Genomic DNA, 21172 nt, shown 5'->3' with positions numbered 1-21172 from the left:
CATTAACCAAAAAGTACAGTATAACCATGCTACAATCCACAGATCCAAAGAAATTAAGCAATGAGGGCCCAAGGGAAGATCAGAGAATCTCACTCAGAAGGGGAAACAAAATAGTCATTGGAGATGGATGGAGGGAACTGGGTAGGAGAGGGGAGTAAGAATGGAAACAGGGATGGGGATCAGATGTGGAGAGTAGGGGACAGAAGAGGGCTAGGAGTTAGAACAGAAATTGGTGGTGGGTATCTCTGGGATGAGCTGGATAACTAGGATGGAAGATGTTCCTGGAAGTCTATGTGGATGACTCTAGCTAGGACTCCTATTAGTGGGGCATATGGAGATTGAAGTGACATCTGTATCCAGGTGGGACTTCCAGTTGTGGGAGGAGGACATCAACCCACCTACAACACCTTCAACCCCAAATTTATCCTGCCTACAAGATGTGCAATGATAAAGATGGAGCAGAGATTGAGATAACAGCCAACCGATGTCTAGCCCAACCTGAGACCCATCCCATGTGAGAGAGCAAATTCCTCCCAGTATTAATGATATTCTGCTATGACTGCACTACCAAGAGCCTAGCATAACTGTCTCCTGAGAAGCTGCATCTAGCAGCAGATGAAAACAGATGCAGAGACCCACTCAAATATCAGGCAAACCACAGGGAGTCTTGTGGAATAGTGGGATGGAACTTAGCAAGCCAGAAGAGTAAAGAACCCTACAAGACCCACAGAGAGAACTGTGTCTAACGCTGGACTGCCTGGCGAGGCTTCAATGGGAGAGGATGTGCTTAGTCCTGCTGCTACTGGATGTCCCAGGGATAGGTGGTATCCAAGTGGGTATTCCCCTTTCTCTGAAGAGGAGGAGGTAATAGGGGGAAGGATTTGTAAGGGAGGGACTGGGAGGAGAGGAGGGAGAGGGGGATTCAATCTAGATTTAAAGTGAATAAATAAATGAATGAAATTCTAACTCAATGAGAAATTATTAAATTACTATATTTTATCATAACTGTACAATATTGACCATATATACTAAGCAAAAAACTTTATTTTGGAAATAGTCAATTTTCTCATTTAAAAATAAACTAACTCAATACTTATAATATTGCATCTGATTTGGGAATTTTTTTAAAACTTAGTAAGAATATGTTCAGAGAAAACAAAAATTATGCTTTTCTAGGCATAAATTAATATGCAAAAGTTATTAAGTTAATATGGGATGAATATCTACTTTTATTCATGTCACACTGATCACAGTTGAATTATGTATATATAAAATTTGTTATATGAAAACAAAATAAATTTATGACAACTCAACACTTATTTATCTTGGAGTTGAGAAAAATGTTATTTCTATCAACTAAAGGCATCATATAAATAAGAAACTATAATGACTTGTATGAAGATATGGGAATAAATTGTAATGCAGTGAAACATCTACTGGCACTGTGTTTAGATCCCTAATTAGTGTTTCATCACTAACCTTAGATCCCATTCACATTAGGGGCACAGCCACACCTTGGTCTTCCTAACAACTGTGTCTGTGTTTGTGTTACTGTTTGTTCATGCCCAGATAACAGGAACCTTAGTCACCAGGCTCACTAATAGTGGCGCTTTATGAATTTAGCTGTGGAAAATGAACTGTCTAAACAGTTAATCCTATTTTAATTTACTTTGCATATTTATAAGTGCCCTTTAAATTGTGAGAGGAAGGAAGGCAAGCCGGCAAAAGAAAAAAAAGGGGGGGGGGCTAAGAAACATCCCAAACACTTTTGAATGACCTAAGCCTGCATGGTTTTTCACAATTAATGAAAGTAATTTATTTAGGCTATTAAGATGCCTCAATGTCAAGCATCATTAGAAGGTCCATGAAATCTGATGTTTCTGGATTTATCAAAAGACTTTCAAAACAATAGAAATATGAGCTTGTAAATTTTGTGAAGCTGCTCAGTTGTACATGGTCACTTCTTTTCTGTTACCTTCACATGGATATGATCTTAGAGCAGAAAAGCTTCCACTTATTAACCTTTCAGCGAAAAGCACATTAATATCCTTCTTTGTGTTAGAAAGTTTGGAAAACTCTCTCAGAGAGATATTTTTAGCGTATCCAGTTTTAATTTTATAAAATAAATGTAAATATAAATACAATGTATAGAAGAATAAAGAAATAAAATCTCCAATGTTATCAAATGGGAAACTTTCCCCTGATTAAATGTCATTCTTACTTTTAAAGGATTGTGTAGTCTGATACAATTCTTACTGATACTTTTCATCCATTTAAATATGGTGAATATTTTATAATATTGTGAAAAATATATCTATTTATGGAAATCATGCAAGTTGGAAAATACAAAGTCATCCTATCTTTACTTCTATATTAGTAAGATTTCTAAAATCATTATGAAAATTTTAAGATTAATAAAAATTTCTAGAAGACTGTTAAAATACCTATAGATCATGATTATTGTATTTTTGCCCTTTACATGCACTAAGGAAGTGAAAGTCTATAAGTCAACATGCTTGTGAAAGGTTTCTTACATATTTCTCCACTTGTAGAAAGTGAATAACATGTAAAGATATATTCATTTAGTATCTCATCAGGAAAAAAAACTGTTTGCTCACATTGTGCCTATGCAATAGCTAAGTAATTGAATTGTTAAGAAATTTTCAGTTATATCATATATCATAAATGCTTTTCTCCAATAAAGATCACTATAGATTGCTTCTTAGCGTATAAAAAGTTGACCTTGTATTAAATGAATGAAGTCTAGCAATGCAGAAGTTTTCTGTGCTCTGTCCGGCCTGCATGGAGCACACATTACACACTTAGAGGAAGGAGAGTGCTGTTTATATACCTTGCATAGCAGCACTGTCATGAGGCGTCCCACTGTTTTCTATTTCAATATCTGGAATTCCAGAATCTGAAAGAATTGACATTCAGAATTAAGGGCACAATTCTATGTTTTCCTGTTTCTATCTAAAGAAAATTTGCCCATATTTTGATATTACACACAACACAAGATTCTGAGCAGAATTTTATTTTTCTGGTCTGCAAACATCTCTCACTCTCTAAATTATTTCTTTTATTCTTGAAACAACATATATCAGGGAAGCTATATTATGGGTCTAACTAACATGCTTTGCTCAAGTTTTTCCATGAGGTGAAAAGTATATACTAAAAACTTTTCATGCTGTTTCTCTTCCACTGTGGCTTTTGCATTTCCCTTGTGTCATTAAGAAACTGTCAGGGAAGAATGTGGGTTGGCTCCTGCCACAAGCAGAAATGCAAACTCTCTTTACCCCTTCTCAGGAGAATGCTTTTTTATTGTTTAGTTGTTTATAATAGAATTAATCATTCATCATTTTGCTGTTTGTTACTCTAATTTTTAATTTATGATACAACACTTCTCAGGGATACAGACTAATAACTGGAAATTATACTGAGGAAAAGAACTTGACATAATTCCCTGGAACTACAATTTTTCATATAAAATCATTGTGAAACAGTTAAATTCTCCAACATTTCTAATAAATGTTCATTTACATTTCAAAAAAGAATATATTTCCAGTTATATGGTATATGCGTTTTTTTATCATTTGATAACATAAAGATGCATTCTAGGAAAATAACTGACTATATAAAATAAGAAAACAAAACATCTACAAAAATATGATGGATACAATTAAGAAAACTGAAGCTGCTCACCATTATAATATATTTTCCCTCATAAGATATGGTAGAAAGTGATACTGGTTTTTGACAAGTGCAAGTAAAACCATTATGCACCTGGTGATTTGTAGTTTTATATGAATGGAGGAACAAATGTGTCATGCTTGTGCTCAGATAATTTACATAAGCTAGTGATTATGTTGGAAACAGGTTGTGCTGGGAGGGGTTACTTGAAAATTCACATTGTGACTAAATCAACCTCAGAAATCTTAGATGATTATGAGCTTAAAATAAAACTAGAAAACCTTTGAATTATTTCATCCATGCACCCCTTTATATAGACTCCTAAAGAATTTACTTAGAATAACTTTTCAAACTGATTCTCCCTGAGAATTATTTTTTTCTATATCTCAGAGAAAAGGCTATTTTTGTTTGATTCATGACTTAAAATATTTGACCAAAAATTATATTCCTTGACAAAACCTCTCTGCTTCTCTCTCTTACTTCAGGTTTTCATATTTTGACTTCACAAATGAAAGTCCTAATCGATTGGATATTACCTTTCAACATCCTCAGACCGCTGTCACCAGATGTAGCTTGTTTAAGTGCCTGCTCCACTTGCTCTCGGCGCTTTGATTCAAATTCCAAGGCTTCCTGAAGTTTTCTCTTAGCTTTTTTCTCCTTTTTCAGCCGCTTTTGCATTGTACCTAAACCACAGAGAAGTAGTTTGCAAATATATGCTTAATACATTACTACTGCTGAGTTTAATAAGTCATGAGCTGACAAGCCATACATGTATCAGTTCACCTATGATTAGCTTCTTGTGGTCTCAGCTCTCACTCATTTGGTGTTTTGTTGACTGTAGGCGAATAACGTTTTTGTTTTTGTTTTTGTTTTCGCTTTCATATTTCTAAAATATATGCTCTCTAATACAATTGTATTTGATCTCAACAAATGATTCCAAAAACTATAGAAAAATCTTCCAAGGCAAATTTCATGTTATGGCTTAATACTTAGAATGAATGTGTTAGTGATTTTTACTGAACTGGAGGCATCCTTTGGTTTTCGGTGAAGTGTGCAGATTCTGGATTTTCTCTCTGATTTGTGCCACTGCTTTCATTCTTCAACCTGACTATTTATTTTAGACTTTGTGATTCCTCCATAAGAAGGGGAATGAGGGACTAGAAAGAACTGAAATTAGCATTATGTATTTTGTTGCTGTTTAGTGTTTTCTGGTAAATGTAAGGATGTGGGAATTTGTTTGTTTGTTTGTACATTAAAGATTTTATTCCCATCCTGGTCCACCCTCAGACTGTTCCACATTCCATACCTTCCCCCTCCCCCGTCTCCATGAGGATGTCCCCACCCCACCCACCCCAACAGACTTCTAAACTTTCTGGGGTCTCTAGTCTCTTGCATCTTCTCTGACTGAATACACTGAATTGTTCAAAATTGAATTATTTTTAAAAGTGTAAATTCAAGTGTGCACAGTATAGTATATAAACTGGACTTTCAGACCCAGTAATCCTCTGCTGTATGGGTGTTGGAGACATCATATCAGCTGGTGTATGCTGCCTGGTTGGTGATTCAGTGTCTGAGAGATCTCAGAGGTCCAGGTTAGTTGAGACTGCTGGTCCTCCTACAAGTTTGCCTTCCTCCTTAGCTTCCTCCAGCTTTTCCCTAATTCAACCACAGGGGTCAGCAGCTTCTGTCCATTGGTTGGGTGCACATATCTGCAGCTGACTCTTTCAGCTGCTTGTTGGGTCTTTCAGGGGGCAGTCGCAATAAGGAATTATTTATTTTATTTTATTTTTTTTTTTAATTAACTTGAGTATTTCTTATATACATTTCGAGTGTTATTCCCTTTCCCGGTTTCCGGGCAAACATCCCCTTATCCCTTCCCCTCCCCTTTTTTTTGGGGGTTCCCCTTTCCACCCCCCCCCCATTGGCGGCCTCCCCCCAACAATCATGTTCACTGGGGGGTTCAGTCTTAGCAGGACCCAGGGCTTCCCCTTCCACTGGTGCTCTTACTAGGATATTCATTGCTACCTATGAGGTCAGAGTCCAGGGTCAGTCCATGTATAGTCTTTAGGTAGTGGCTTAGTCCCTGGAAGCTCTGGTTGCTTGGCATTGTTGTACATATGGGGTCTCAAGCCCCTTCAAGCTCTTACAGTTCATTCTCTGATTCCTTCAACTGGGGTCCCGTTCTCAGTTCAGTGGTTTACTGCTGGCATTAAACCTCTGTATTTGGAATTATTTATAAAAGCATATTTGGAAGTTTTGTGTGGTGTTCTAGAGAACTAGTCCAGTTTATATACTACACTATACACACTTGAATTTACACTCTTAAAAATAATTCAATTTTGAACAATTCAGTGTTTTTTTTTAATTTCTCACTTTTTGTCTCCATAAAGTTCTCATATGATAACTTAATCTGCATTGATACTCTTTGTATGAGAGCAAGCAATCCATTTGGAATCATTTTCTTGCTCACAGTCTCCCATCAATCTTAATCAGAGGAGCAGGGATTTGTTCTGAGACTGTGTCTCAAAGTAATATAAGAAGCTGCACCCTTAAAGTCACAGCAATATGGCTGCCTAAACATGACCTGAATGAAGACAATATGAGTGGATATGACGAAGTGGATTGGGGAAAAGCTTTCAAGACTTCAAATAAGTATGAAATTTAAAAAGATGAAAGTGGAGAGATAGTCTTCCCATGGAAGAGCACATAAATTTTGTTGTTCAGTGCCTTAAAAAAGCATACCAAAAAGTAACAGGATACGGACTGGAAGGTTATATTTAGAAATATATATGGATACACCAATATTCATATGTATATGATAACAATTAGGGAAGAAAGAGCCCATGTATTAGAAGAAAAGTTAGGAGAGTTAAATATGGGAGGCTTTAGAGAAATGTTGTAGTTATATGCTCAAAAAAAGAAGTTGATGCGACAGCAAACCACTGAACTGAGAATTGGACCCCCTTGGGGGGGAATCAGAGGAAGTACTGAAAAAGTTGAAGGAGCTTGCAACCCCATAAAAGCAACAATGCCAACCAACCTGAGATCCCAGGAACTAAACCACTACCCAAAGACTATACATGGACTGACCCAAGGCTCCAACTGCTTATGTAGCAGAGAATAGACTTGTTGGGACACCAGTAGAAGGGGAAGCCCTTGGTCTTGCCAAGGTTGGCCCCCCAGTACAAAGGAAATATGGGAGGTAGTAAGGAGAATGGATGGGGGATACCCATATGGGGTAGGGAGAGGGGATGGGAGTTTATGGATAGGAAACCGGGAAAGGGAATAACATTTGAAATGTAAGTAAAGAAATACATCCAATAAAAAAAGGAAAAAAGATTTTGTTTCAAAATTTTCTGGTTGTGTTAGGCTTATACATTATAAATCCCTCAAGTAGAGAAACTAAGTTTTATTTGTTTTATAATTCCAAAATATACCTGTCTGCCTTGGCAAAAGTAAATATTTTTTATGTAAGACCATGTGACAATATCTGTGCCCATATACATATTATTAGAATATGAAAGGGCCATAAAATGTATGTTTTCAAATATGTAACTGGATCAAAATACAAATTTTATCCATTATCTCTTAGGGAAAAGCTTTGTTACTACTATGTGACTCAGTCATTACTAGTTGTTTTTACTTTGCTACTCATTTTTAGCAGTTATATGCTATCCCTGGAAGTTTTTATGTTAGCAAGAAAATTACTTGCAACATAATATTCACAATTTAATTGAACTTGTTCAACTTACTTCTGCTTTGAAGCTCAACTGCAAGTTGTCTCTCCAGGTTTTCTCTAATTTCTCTTTCTCTGTAGAGCTCTATTCGTAGTTCCTTCTTTTCTTGCTGAATCTGCTTCTCCTGGATGCGAGCATTATCCAAAGCCACTTTTAGTAGACCCTGTCAAAGTACAGCAAATGGCACCCAGTTCATCTTATCTGTTTTAAATTCTCAAATAGGAAATAATATATGTAGGTGCTAATGTCTTGTATTACATTTATTTTGTTTATAGAAATATTGTTGACCTGAATGTTGGTCAACAGAGTCTCCACAGAGGACAAACTATCAGCAAAAATGAATGGTCCAGGGAATCCAGGGGGCAATGCCTGTCCAGGAGCCAACTGGATCTTGTCCAAGGGTGACTTCATCATTGGGATTTGAGCTGGTACTTCTTCTGTAAAGATAAGATTCATGTCATAAGGTTCATGAATTAACAACTTAAATGTTTCATCAAGTCATTTGTAACAGACATATATAACATTTTTCTTCTTAAACTGTCATGGGTATTCAAATGACGCCACATCTATAGATTAAAGAATCAGATTGCAACCAACAGGTGTATATGTTGATATCTAATCTTTCAGATATCTCTCTCAAGAATCTTACCTGTTCATTGGCGTTATTTTTGATGCCTTCATTTATGTATAATTTACATACAATAAAATTAATATATTAAATATAATGTTAGTTTTAAATAATTTTGCATAATTTTTTAACCATGACAACAAATGCATTTCAGAACACCTACATATCTCTACATATTCTTCATAAATATTTGTAGGTAGTCATCAATCTCAAATCTCAAAATGCATCTTTGCCTTTTTTCCTTGGTAAGACTTCTTTGAGGGAATATACTAACTTTTATTTAGCTATTATCTACTTGCTCAGTATTTGGGCATTTTCAGTGTTAATTTCAATTTGGAAGATTATTTGGTGTGTGAGGTTGAGTGTGTGTGTGTGTGTGTGTGTGTGTGTGTGTGTGTAGAGTAACAATCTGCTTTGAGATTTGCATAAACTATGTAATAGTTTATTCTATATCTGGGAATGGGACACTTTATATGATAAATAAAATTTTCTAGGGAGATAATCTTGCGATGCAAATAAACTCTACTAATATTTTAGTACTCATACATAGGTGACTCATAGCAGTCAGTTAATCTATGCATTGTAGTTTCCGAATTTCAGTAATGTAATAACAGAACTTAAAAGTTATATTTAATTGTCATCTCTTGGAGTCCTGCTCTTTTCTGAAGAGGAAACTGAGGGAGAGAGGATCTGAGGAAGTAAGGGAGGTGGGGAAGAACAGGGATGAGCGGAGGAAGGGGAAACTACGGTCAGGGAGAATATATGGGAGAATAATCTTTTTTCAATGTATATAAAAGTCAACTATAACTAGATATATTAAAATTCAAAAACATTCCTCAAGGTTATGAAAATATAATATGAAAATAAAAATAGTAAAGTCTTAAATTATTTTAATTTTAATATAAAAACAGTCTTAAATATTTCAATAACCAAAACTGTTATTAATACTATTTTTGACAGAAAGTTATAAATTTTATTTTCCCAGAGATTATCTTTAAGAAAAAGCACTAAGAGGATCATTTTGATTATAATTACATGTTGCATATTTTCTTTTTCTTTTTCAAAAATTTTTATCTATTTTTTATCTATATGAGCACACTATAGTTTTCTTCAGACACACTGGAAGAGGACATTGGTTCCCATTACAGGTGGTTGCTGGGAACTCAGGAGGAGTCAGTGCTTTTAACCACTGAGCCATCTCGTCTACTGTACATTTTCTACAGAACCTTTTGGTTGTCCTCCCATAGCATTTAATTATTTGACATGAATCATTAAAATTAACCTAAATCTCTTTACAGATTTTTGATACAGAATTTGGCTATGTAACTCAGAATGCTCTCTGATATGCTGTCTTCCTAGTTTAGCCTCATCAGTGTTGAAGGCTTGTATGACCGTAGGCATGCACCAACATGCCCAACTAACTTAAAGTGCTTACCTGAATCTCAATCTTTCCCTCCCCTCTATCTGCTTTACTTCTTTCTTTCTCTTCCTCTCTCCCTTCCTAGTCTTTCCCATTCTCTAATGGTAGGTATGAAACTTGTAAACAATTATTCAGGTAGTAATCAGCAAATTATGAATTATGTAAGTTTCTTTCATAAACAAATTTTCATTTCAAATAATGTCTAATAAAAATAAAATGCCCAAACCATGAAGCCTGGCTCAGCAAACATCACTAATGATTTTAAATAAACTCCATAACTAGGTAAGAAATGCTTTTCTTTGTAACTATATATTCACCTTCTCCATGTAGGCACAATGAAAGGAAAAACATCATACAATATGTACAGCAATTAAAGAAGTGCTACATCTTCATTAATGATTATAAATCAAAGTACAATTTATTTATGCCAGATTCATTTTTTCAGAATCAATTGCCATGAACAAAACATTTGACTTCTTGCTGATTGAGACAACATAATATTCCACGAACAAATATTTTTGTTATAGAATTTACAATTAATGGATTTCTTGTCATATATCACTCAATGCAAACTGATAACTTCAGGAGTGAGTATTTGAGAGACCTTCTTTCTGAAAAGGAAAGCAATATATTCAGCATGCATAAAACAAAATTATAAATATGTTAAAATCACAAGAAGTCTATTTGAAGATGAAAGAAATACCATTAAATTGAATGAAAGGAAAATTGCTATTGATTATGAAGACAGGTTGTGTGGTCTATAGTTTGTAATGTTACTGTACAGTAGATTGAAGTTTCAAAATAGTATTACTCTTCTTTAAAGAGATAGACACAGCTGAATTAGGTGCTGCTTGCTGCAGTGAAGATCAAATGCAAAAAGAATCATATTTCATCAGACCTAGTCAACTCCAGGAAAATAAATAGAAATATAAGAGGTATGCAGGCAATGATTCATTTTGATAATCTGGCCCAAGAGAGACACATAGAGACAGCACACAGATCTAAGCTTCTACCAAAAGACAAATAGGACACAGAGGGTGGGAACTGGGATGACAGTGTAGCAGAGGTCACATCGATTTTCAGCAGCAGTTTTCACACAGATGAGATAACCCTGGACTCTATTTGGACCATTGTTCATATCCTACCTGTCGCACAAGCAATAAATTTTCTGGTCCTAGAAAAAGGGCAGTAAAGAAGAAGGATTCTACTTATGGCTTCTTATGATTAAGTTTCTGTGCTAACCAAACATGCTTTTCAGATCAAGGTCACAATGCATGTTACGGTCTGTAATAGCCCAAATCTAGTAGAAGTATATTATGTTTTAGTATATGTGAGCGAAAACTGTCAAACTATTTTTTGTGATTTTTTAAATTCAATCATATGCTAGAAGAATGATTAAGAAATGCATTGTGTGTTGATTTCAGTAATATAATAATCCTTAACATCTGAATGGCATCTACATTTTGCTCAGAGTTTGAATAAATACAGGGTTGTAGAGAAATTTACTAAGTGAGCTTGAGTAAACCTAATTGGCAATGAAATTAAAAACAGATAAGTGCTGGAAACATAGAATAGCACTTAAAATCATCTCTCTTGTAAATCCTAGAAAGGGTTGGGAGTGAGTGTTTTCATTTAAAAGGACTGCCTTCAAAATGTATAGATTAAAAAGAAAAAAATCCTTTATCAGCACACATAACAAAGTGGTATAAACTGAAAGCATAAAGACAGGACAACAGTTTCTCGTCAAGGACATGGGCAAACTCTCCATTTATTGAAGCAAAGTAGAGACTGCTTTTATTGAGCCTGTTTGTTAAACCTGCAATACTTTGAAATAGCACTTGGGAATCACCTTAGAGGACAAGCTCTTTATTTTAATTTCTTCTTTAGAGCCCAGATGAATAGATGTAAAAGTTGACAAGCAAGTTATTTGTAGAATAAAAAGGAATATATAGTAAATGCTCCGAATGGAAATGTCCCTTTGAAAATTAAAGTCAAGGCTGCTACAGCTGTTTTATATGACAGCAATGTTTATTCTCTCTGTCTTTCATGGAGTTAAGCCTTTCCTCTGGGATTTGAGAATTGTGACACAGGAATAGAAACTGAACGCAGCTGATTCACTCAGCACTGGAAAAATGCAGATACCTACCAGGTCATCAGTTTTATTCTTTAACAAATAAATTACACTCCATTATTTGATTTGAGAGCTTCTCCCTAAATACAGCTGGCCCTGGGGACTCTCCTTTGTCGATATCATTAGTGTTACAATCAGCACAAGCAAGACACCTGCTTCCCTTTTCCAAACTGAAGAACAATAACAACAACAAAATGACCAACTGCTGTGTAATGATGTGACCTGCATGAATATAAAGCAGCATTCATAGTCTCAGATGAACAATGACTCAAGTGTTGCCATTATCGGATGTGGAAGAAAGAATTGATCTCCAAATTGTGACATTTCTTATGTAGAGCAAATAAAATATTTCAGACAAGTGAAAACAGGAAGCCAGAGGCAAAGGAACGAAGGGCCAGCAATCCCTGCAACAGAGACGTAATAACTGTACAAGCCAAGTATGTGTAAACCCGGTATGCTTAGATCCTTAGAACAGAGATGTAATAACTGTACAAACCAAGTATGTGTAAACCCAGTATGCTTTAGAGCCTTAGAACAGAAAACGGCCCTTCCAAACAAGGAATTAGAAGTAAACCCTCTTGCAGATAAAGCGACATGCCAAGAATTATGCCTAATGTAAGTATCAGAAAAAAAGAATTATGACATTCAGTCTTTTTCACTAAAGAGCTAACATTATTTTGGAATGAAAAGAATGTATGTTACACAATGAAAATTGAGTATGAACTAGGAAATAACTGTCATAAAGAAAAGAGGGTAGGGGGAGAGGAGAGATTGGTAATGTGAGGCAAACATGAGAAATATCCGTGCCTGTACTACCTGAAAAGTATTCCCAAATTTTTCCTTAGAATTATGTTTCAGAATAATTAGTGTGAAAACATGAAAATGTTCCTTGTGCATGTTGGGATTATAAAACATTGAGCTAAGTGGTCAAAATACAGCTTTCTTTATCCTCCTCCTCCTCCTCTTCCTTATCAGAGTTGTGAGATCATGCACTGCAAGGTTTCTTATAAAATAAGATTTTCATGTAATATAATTTTAAAATAGATATGTCCAAAAATGTTCTGTGGAATACCTGTTTACTAAAGCCATGATTAGTTTTTTTACCCAAAATTCAAATTTCAGAGGGCAAGCAGTTTTTTTCCCTTCATTCATTAAATAATTTAGAACAAAACCATCCAGAGATTTTAAAATACTATTCATCCTAAATTGACTCTTACGATTGTAGGAATTTTAAAATATCCTACTGTATACTCTGAATATGTATGATAACTATGTCAGGTAAAATTTTTAAACATACAATTCTAAATGTTAATATGTTACATGCTGAGATAGAAAAAAGTACATACTGAATATAAAAAGACTGGGGAACTAATGTGATCTAGAGTTGCAAACCATATGGAGTTGAACCTCACCCTTAGTAGGTAAAAGACTGTGGGAAACTTTGTGTGTCTGTCACCTTGACTGTATTGTTGCTTATTATAATTGTTCTATAGGCTAATGAACTCCTGTTTATAATATTTTGACCAATGCTTGAGTCTAAATAAATGAAATGTAAATTATTTTAAGCAAAGGAATAACCATTGACTATTTCCAAAAGTAGTAGAGGAGAATATAAGAAGGCATTTGGCCATCTTCAGATCTACAATTTGTCTCATATCCTATCTACAAATAAACTTTTCTAGATTATGACTGTCTAAGACTGCCTTTGTTTCATCTTCCATCATGAATGGTTGAGCATGCACAGTTCAGTGGTCCTTAACTAGGGCCATTTTGCATCCCAGAAGATATCTGGCAACAATTACTTGGAGACAAGAAAGTGGAGAAGACAGGAGCCTACTATTGTCATCTAGTCATAGAGCCCAAGGATACTGAGAAGTGACCCATAAAGCATAGTGGACAACACTTTCATATCTACAAACTCCATCCCAAACCAGGTATTATTTAAGAGGGAGAATGGATAAAATTCAATATGATGAGAAAACCAGAAGAAAAGCTATTTCTTTATATGAAAATTAAACTAATAATCAAGAATTATGTGGCCAAACATCAATACTGGTTGAATCAATCTTCTAGAATTATACAGGGAAAATTCAATGAATGGAAGTTACGTACATCTTCTTTTCTTCTTGAAATATCAACTAAAGTCTAATAATCTAATAATCTTAATACAAAAAAGTCAAATTGATGATGTAGCACTAACAAAGTCCTTTACAAATTAGGTTTGGAGATGATTATGCATTTAATTTATGGTAGTAGCCTTCCTTCTTTGATCAACATTGCCTTACATGTTAAGGTATTGTTGACGCTTTATTTAACATTGCAAAATACTTGCTTATCATCATCCACTTAATAAATTTCTTCTGGTACCATTTGTTGTAACTTACCATAGTGTGAATATATGTGAGTTTTATATAATCACACCAAAATGTGGTGTCTATGAGACTGTGAAACCCTGTAACTTTTATTTATTACTTAATTACTATTAGAATTTCTTTGTATAGTATCACACCATGGCCCCTTGGTATGTATATTCATTATCATACTGCTTCCTTCTTATTACTAATATGTGCACTGGTTATCATAAAGCCATCATCAGTTCAAGCCCACTCACAAAAACATTTGTATATAAATATATGTTTAAAAGTTCTTTGCAGATATGTGGAAGGAGGAAGGTAGAATGGATGGACATGAAGTGCTTTTGGTCTAATATTGTTCTCTTCCCAAAAGACAATTATTACGTGACTATAGTGAAAAAGAGCTTTCAAAAAATATTGGAATGCTTTACATACATTGAACTTATACAACATATTTCTCTCTTTGAATAAAAAACCAAACATAATATGATGTAAAACACCTTTCTGGCCCACAAATGTATTCTTTCATTGTTTCTTAGATTGTGTGTCATTACAACAAGAAAACTCCGAAAATTTATTTTCAGTCACCTAGATTTTATAAAGCCTACAAAAAACATGGTTACAGAAACAAGCAGTTTCAAATAAAGATCTGGGAATAGAACTGCAGCTCAGGAAAGACACACATATTTATATAATCAAGAAACCTGCATGTTAAAGATATATAAGTTCCTTTTTCAGAAAAAACAAGACTTTCTGCCATGTGTAAAACATTGCAAAGAGGAGGCTATTTCATGGGCGGAGAAGCAAAAATATAATGACCTACATCAAAAATCGGAAAATCTGAGGCAGAATTAGACTGAAGGTAAGGTACAAATAATCACTTTAAGAAACATATTTAGGATAGATGATGAGCAGGATAAGTACTTCCATCAGTTAATTGACCTTTCCAGTAAAATTGTTGTGCCATTTTTGCTTAGGTGTAAAATGGCCTAGGTCTGCAATCTAGACTTACTTTTAGCCTTAATGGGAGTTCAGCAATCTGTCTGCCTATGATGGCTGTAAAACAGGTTTCTTATTTTGCATCTCTACCAGAGATGTTCAGTCATTTCCTCAATTAGGGAAAAATGCCCAGTTTTTAAGGAACCACAAAGACACATATACAAATAATTTAAAAATAACAAAATTAAATTTAAAACAGTGATTCATATTTCCCATACACAATTTTCTTTTTAACTATCTGTATTTTAGGCTTGACTATATAAATAAAATGATAATGAATTTTGAGTTCAATGCTTCCAGAAATTGTGCAAAATTAAAAAGACACACATTAGTATACACTTAGAGAATCTATGTTAATTATATAATAAATATAAAATGAACTCATTTGTAGCACATTATAAAATTGAACACTAAAGTAGGGATATATAAATAAAGGAAAACATTTTTTATTAATTAAATGATCATTCAATAACTGAAATACAAATTTTATAGATTCATTGTTAGATGGTATTTACTCTTATCTAGGAGGGAAAAAAGAGACTATTTAATGAGAGTGAGTTCAAAAACCAAAGGTAGTTCAAACCCAGGAAGACATTGGTACACATAAAATTTAGGAGAAACAATCCATTCAATGCACAAATTATCATTTGTTGCCTCATATATGCATAAGGAAAAACAATTTTTTTAGTTTTTTAAATGTTTACCTGTAGTTTTGCAATTACATATCAATATATACGCATATTTTTATTTTACCATAGTATCAGTGATAAATATGGAATTTTTTCTCTTTGTTTCCCTATTTAGAAAACAACAGGCACTACTTCAGAGAGTATATGGAAGATTTTAATGAAAACTCCAATGTGGGGCACTTAACTATGGCAATTAGGATATAGTAATCCCTCAGTAAAGATAGAATTTTAAGCTTTGCTAAACTCCTTAATAGAAGAAGTTCAAGAAGACTTGTATCGGATAGGTGCTGATTACAGGATTTGCCTATGAAGTCTCAATGTCTAATAATTTGAGTGCAGATCTTCGTTAACATAACAACTCATTGAAGTTTCAGATCACTGTGTTTCATTATCCTCATAAGACAAAACATGTAATTTTGAAATAAAATCATTTGGATGACCACATAAGCCATAGTATTCAGAGACATAGCATTTGAGCTGTGTTTTCCATTAAACTTTAGATTGTGTTTTCCTCCTCAAGGAGACATCCAAGTTTGAGATAAGATTATTTCCATTAAAAATGTAGGAAAACATACCTTAATTTTTTTCCTTGGCATATGTGGACATATTAACGTTGAAATTCTTTTACTCACTATTTGTTAAAATATTTACGGATCCATATGGAACAACAGATGTTGAAGCAAAGATACTGCAGACATATTTTATATTCACTAACAACCTTTTACTTGAGGATTTTTCCTCCTCTTCAATGAGAAGGTCATTATTTTGAAAGAAAACTCTTAATGTTCTGGGAGTATGAAATGTATAATTATTATCAAGTCCTATCTGTGATCTGGAGAGTATAGAGTTCATGGTTTATTAGTTTATAGGCATAACCCTATTTTTTTCTAATATTTAAAGCATGCTCAAGATATGGTTCATAACCGTATTTAAGACTCATAGCAATGGAGGACACTGAGCCTGAATTGGCCATTTCTTGTAATCCAATAAGGCATCCAATGGAGGAACTTGGATACAAACTGAGGCACAAAACTTCAACCCACATTTTCTGTCTGCAAGATGTACTATGGTAAAGGTAGTACAGATATTGTAGGAGTAGCATATCAATTATTGGTCCAGCTTGAGACCCCTGCCCTGAGAAGGAGTCCATCAAAAACTCTGACTGGAGTGGCAGGACATAGAGGCTGGGTAGCCCAAAGACATAGGATAGGAAATGATTTCTAATGATATTGTTATACCCATAGATTGGTGCCAATTCTTACTGTCATCAGAGAAGCTTCACACAGCAACCGGTGGTCGCAGATGCAGAGCCCCACAGCCAAACATTATGCAGTTCTTAGTTAATACTACTGAAAATGGGGAGGAAGGATTGTAGAAACCATAGATAGAGATCAAGAACACTCAAGACCCTATATGTGCAACAATGCCAAGCCACCAGAGCTTCCAGGGACTAAGCCACTACCTAAAGACTATACATGGACTGACCCTGGACTCTGACCTCGTAGGTAGCAATGAATATCCTAGTAAGAGCACCAGTGGAAGGGGAATGGGTCCCACAAGAATGAACCCCAGTGAACTAGACTGTCGGGGAGGGCAGAATGGGGAGGGGTGGGGAGGGGACCTATAAGGAAGGGGGAGGAAGGATGCTGTTCGAAACCGAAAGTGGAATAACACCAAATGTATATAAGAAGACCAAGTTAATAAAAAAATAAATAAATAAAAAAATGAAAAAAAAAAAGAAACCCACAAATCAACTAACCTGGCCTCATAGGGACCCAGAGACTGAACCAACAATAGGGCAGCTTTCATGGATCTGATTTTGGACCTCTCCATCTATGTTACACTTGGGTAACTTTAACTTCTTGTGGGGCTCCTCACAGTGGAGTAGGGCAGTTTCTGACCCTTTCATTCTACTGAGTGGCCTTGTCCAGTCTGGATAAGAGTGGCATGCCATGTTTCTCATCCATGACTCATGGAAGGCCAAACCTTCTCTGAAGATGGAAGAGGAGGTAGATTGGGAGTGGGAGCGGGTTGTAGGGACTGAGAGAGGAGAGAAAATAGGGGAAATTGTGATCAGATGTAAAGAGAGAGAGAGAGAGAGAGAGAGAGAGAGAGAGAGAGAGAGAGAGAGAGATGATGTGTATTATATATAAATATATGTGAGCATACACACACATATATATATGTAATCTAAAAGTAATGGAAAAATTATTTTAATCAATTCTCAAGTTTGAAATTTTCAAATTTCAGTGACATTTTGTATTGTAATGAATACATATATACATATTCCCATAGCCAAATAATGTTTTCTTTTTGAAATTCATACAAAGTCCTACAAAATTCAATGATTGATATTATATTCAGTAGCATAACATTGTCCATTTCTATGAGTCTTTAAATCTGGGGAAAGAAATAAAATGAAAATTTAGAACTAATAACTAATATACTTCAATAGTAATATCATAAGCAGGCTTATACAAATCACCCAAAGCTATTTACAAGATTCCAATGTTACCACAAGATTTAATTATTCATTTATGTAGATAAAATAAGATTTATACACCTACAATGTATCACTTTTAGTTATTTTTCTGCTTGAATCATATCTTATTTATTCCTCTCATCCTGCACTAGGGTTATGCTTGTTTTGGGTAACTTAAAGGAGATAGATGTCTTCTTCACCCAAGTAGCTGTATCTATTTGATTCCCTTAGGGATTTTCACATTTCTAATCATGTTTGACCATGAGGAATAATCAGTACTTCTGGCCTTTGTGTTTTGCCACCTTCTGTATAACATTATTCAAATCCTTTTTAATTTTTTTCTGTGTAAATGTTTAAAGATCATATGTTTACATAGCTTTGAAATGATCTCTGTTCTTGTTCTTCACAATGGATTTCATTTTACTTTCTTTTAAAATACCCATATGAATGAGGTGGTTAAATAAGTCCTAATAATCATATTATTTTGAAGCACATTCATTATCACAAATTTAAAGAGAATTTGTAAACAACTCGCACTGTAAAATGTTACCTATTGCTGTTTTGGTGACACAATGTTTCAAGAAAAATTGTTGGCATATTAAAAGCCATAAAACATGCTATTCATGCCTGAACACGTGGTGTGTTGTTAACTGCATTACTTACAAATTCCCATGAGATACTTCTTTTCTGGTCACTTATGCGTTTCTAATCCCCTAGTCTTTCCTAGAAAGTATATTAATAAAATTCTATTATCAATATCTCACTGCGGTTGAAAGCCTCCAATAATTTGGAGTATGTCCAAGTCATAATTTCAGATCTCTAACAATTATTATTTCTTCCCATACTTTGATTCACAAATATTCAATCCCATATCATCAGTCAAGTGAAAAGTTATGTACACAACAGTGAAGAGTACTTGCATAAATGAAAAATTCCCATGATAAATAAGAGATATGAACTAGGAATAATTCTTTATATCCATTATGTTAAAGAGTGGTATTTAAACTGTATGACACCTATGCTAATAATATCCCCTTTTCTGGTTTGTACATACACTGTATACCTTGTTCAGATGAAGTAGGTTTTTTTTTGTCAGTATTGTATGTATCCAAGAACATCCACAGTGTGTAAAAAATGCATCTATGGAGTCATAAAACTGCACTGGAAAATTCAGTTTCAGGAAAAATGTTTGTCATAAACATCTTACAAGCCTACTAAAGAAAATAGTTTCACACAGTAACAGGTCAAACATTTTAGGTATGAAAAGCGCTGTTATATACTAAAATTGTTTCAAAATTTCTTGACTTTTTGAAGACTAGACATTGAAAATTTTTGTCCCAAATTTATCTTAGGACAAGGAATTCAGAGACGGGGATGGAGAAGAAACTGAAGGAATGGCTAACCAATAAACTGCCCAACATGAGACCTATCACATGGGCAAGCTCCCTTGAAGACACATATAGCATGGCTGTCCTCTGAGAGGCTCCACCCAGAAGCTGACTCAGACAGGTACAGACACCCACAGCCAAACAGTAGATGGAGCTTGGGGACCTTTATGGAAGAACAGAAGGAAGGATTGTGGCCCTGAAGGGATAGGAATTCCACAGGAAAACCAAAAGAGTTAACTGACCTAGACCCTTGGGTCTCTCAGAGACTAAACCACCAACCAAATAAAATACAGAGGCTGGACCAAGGCCTCCCCACACATATGTAGCAGATATGCAGTTTGGTAATAATGTGGGTCCCAAACAACTGGAGTACGGGCTATATCCAAAGCTGGTGCCTGCCTGTGGAATATGTTCTTCAAGCTGGGCTGCTTTGTCGGACCTCATGGGAGAGGTTTCACCTAGCCCTGTAGAGACTTGATGTTCCAGGGTAGGGGGATACCCAGGAATACCCACAGTTGCTCAGAGGAGAAGGAGAGGGAGGATAGGGGAAGGATTGTGGGCGAGGAGAACTGGAGGGGGCAGTAAGCAGATGTAAAGGGAATAAGTAAAATTAACTGATTAAATAATTAATTAATGCATTTGGCTAACACTGCAGCTTCTCCCTTGCTTTGTGTTTCCAAACTTTACAAACCTCCCTGAAACAGGCTGTCTCCTTGAGCACTCAGAAAATAAAGCTTTCATCTAGAAATTTTTTTCTATAAAATTTAAGTGAAATAAAATCTGTGTGTCATAACTATGATAATGAACTTGTTTTTGAGAGTTTCATGAAACCCAGGCAAGCCTCAGACTCACTCTGAAGCAAATATCACCTAAATTTCTGAGTCTTCTTTCTTCATATCCCGAAGTTAGACTTACAAGGAATGATTATGTGTTGATAAAGACAGAACTCAGAGTATCTTGCTTACTAGGCAAGCTCTCTTCTAATTGAGCTATAAGAACAGCTCCTAACAATAAATAATCTTGCAGTAACAGAGACAAATATATATATATATATATATATATATATATATATATATATATATATATATATATATATATATGTTCAACATCTTTAGTCATAAGGGAAATGCAAATCAAAACAACCCTGAGATTTCACCTCACACCAGTGAGAATGGCTAAGATCAAAAACTCAGGTGACAGCAGATGCTGGCGAGGATGGGGAGAAAGATGAACACTTCTCCATTGTTGGTGTGATTGCAGACTGCTACAACCATTCTGGAAATGAGTCTGGAGGTTCCTCAGAAAATTGGACATTGAACTGCCTGAGGATCCAGCTATACCTCTCCTGGGCATATACCCAAAAGATGCCCCAACATATAAAAAGACACGTGCTCCACTATGTTCATCGCAGCCTTATTTATAATAGCCAGAAGTTGGAAAGAACCCAGATGCCCTTCAACAGAGGAATGGATACAGAAAATGTGGTACATCTACACAATGGAATATTACTCAGCTATCAAAAAACAACGACTTTGAAATTCAGGACAAATGGTTGGAACTGAAAATATTATCCTGAGTGAGGTAACCCAATCACAGAAAAACACACATGGTTTGCACTCATTGATAAGTGGCTATTAGCCTGAATGCTTGAATT

At 35.0% G+C, this 21172-nt stretch overlaps 1 protein-coding gene across 1 annotated transcript in view; it reads right to left on the bottom strand.

Moving 5' to 3' along the window:
* The window catches only part of Dach2 (dachshund family transcription factor 2), a 487343-nt gene that overhangs the window by 13205 nt on the left and 452966 nt on the right, over positions 1-21172 (bottom strand). The window contains 4 exon segments of the mRNA XM_032890177.1: positions 2852-2917; positions 4227-4373; positions 7443-7590; positions 7716-7864. Coding sequence (XP_032746068.1) covers positions 2852-2917; positions 4227-4373; positions 7443-7590; positions 7716-7864 — 510 coding nt within the window.

Source organism: Rattus rattus, chromosome X (assembly GCF_011064425.1).
Source record: "Rattus rattus isolate New Zealand chromosome X, Rrattus_CSIRO_v1, whole genome shotgun sequence".
In the NCBI taxonomy this organism is placed as follows: domain Eukaryota; kingdom Metazoa; phylum Chordata; class Mammalia; order Rodentia; family Muridae; genus Rattus; species Rattus rattus.
The sequence above is the reverse complement of the archived record's forward strand: the minus strand, read 5'-3'. Positions and strand labels throughout refer to the sequence as shown.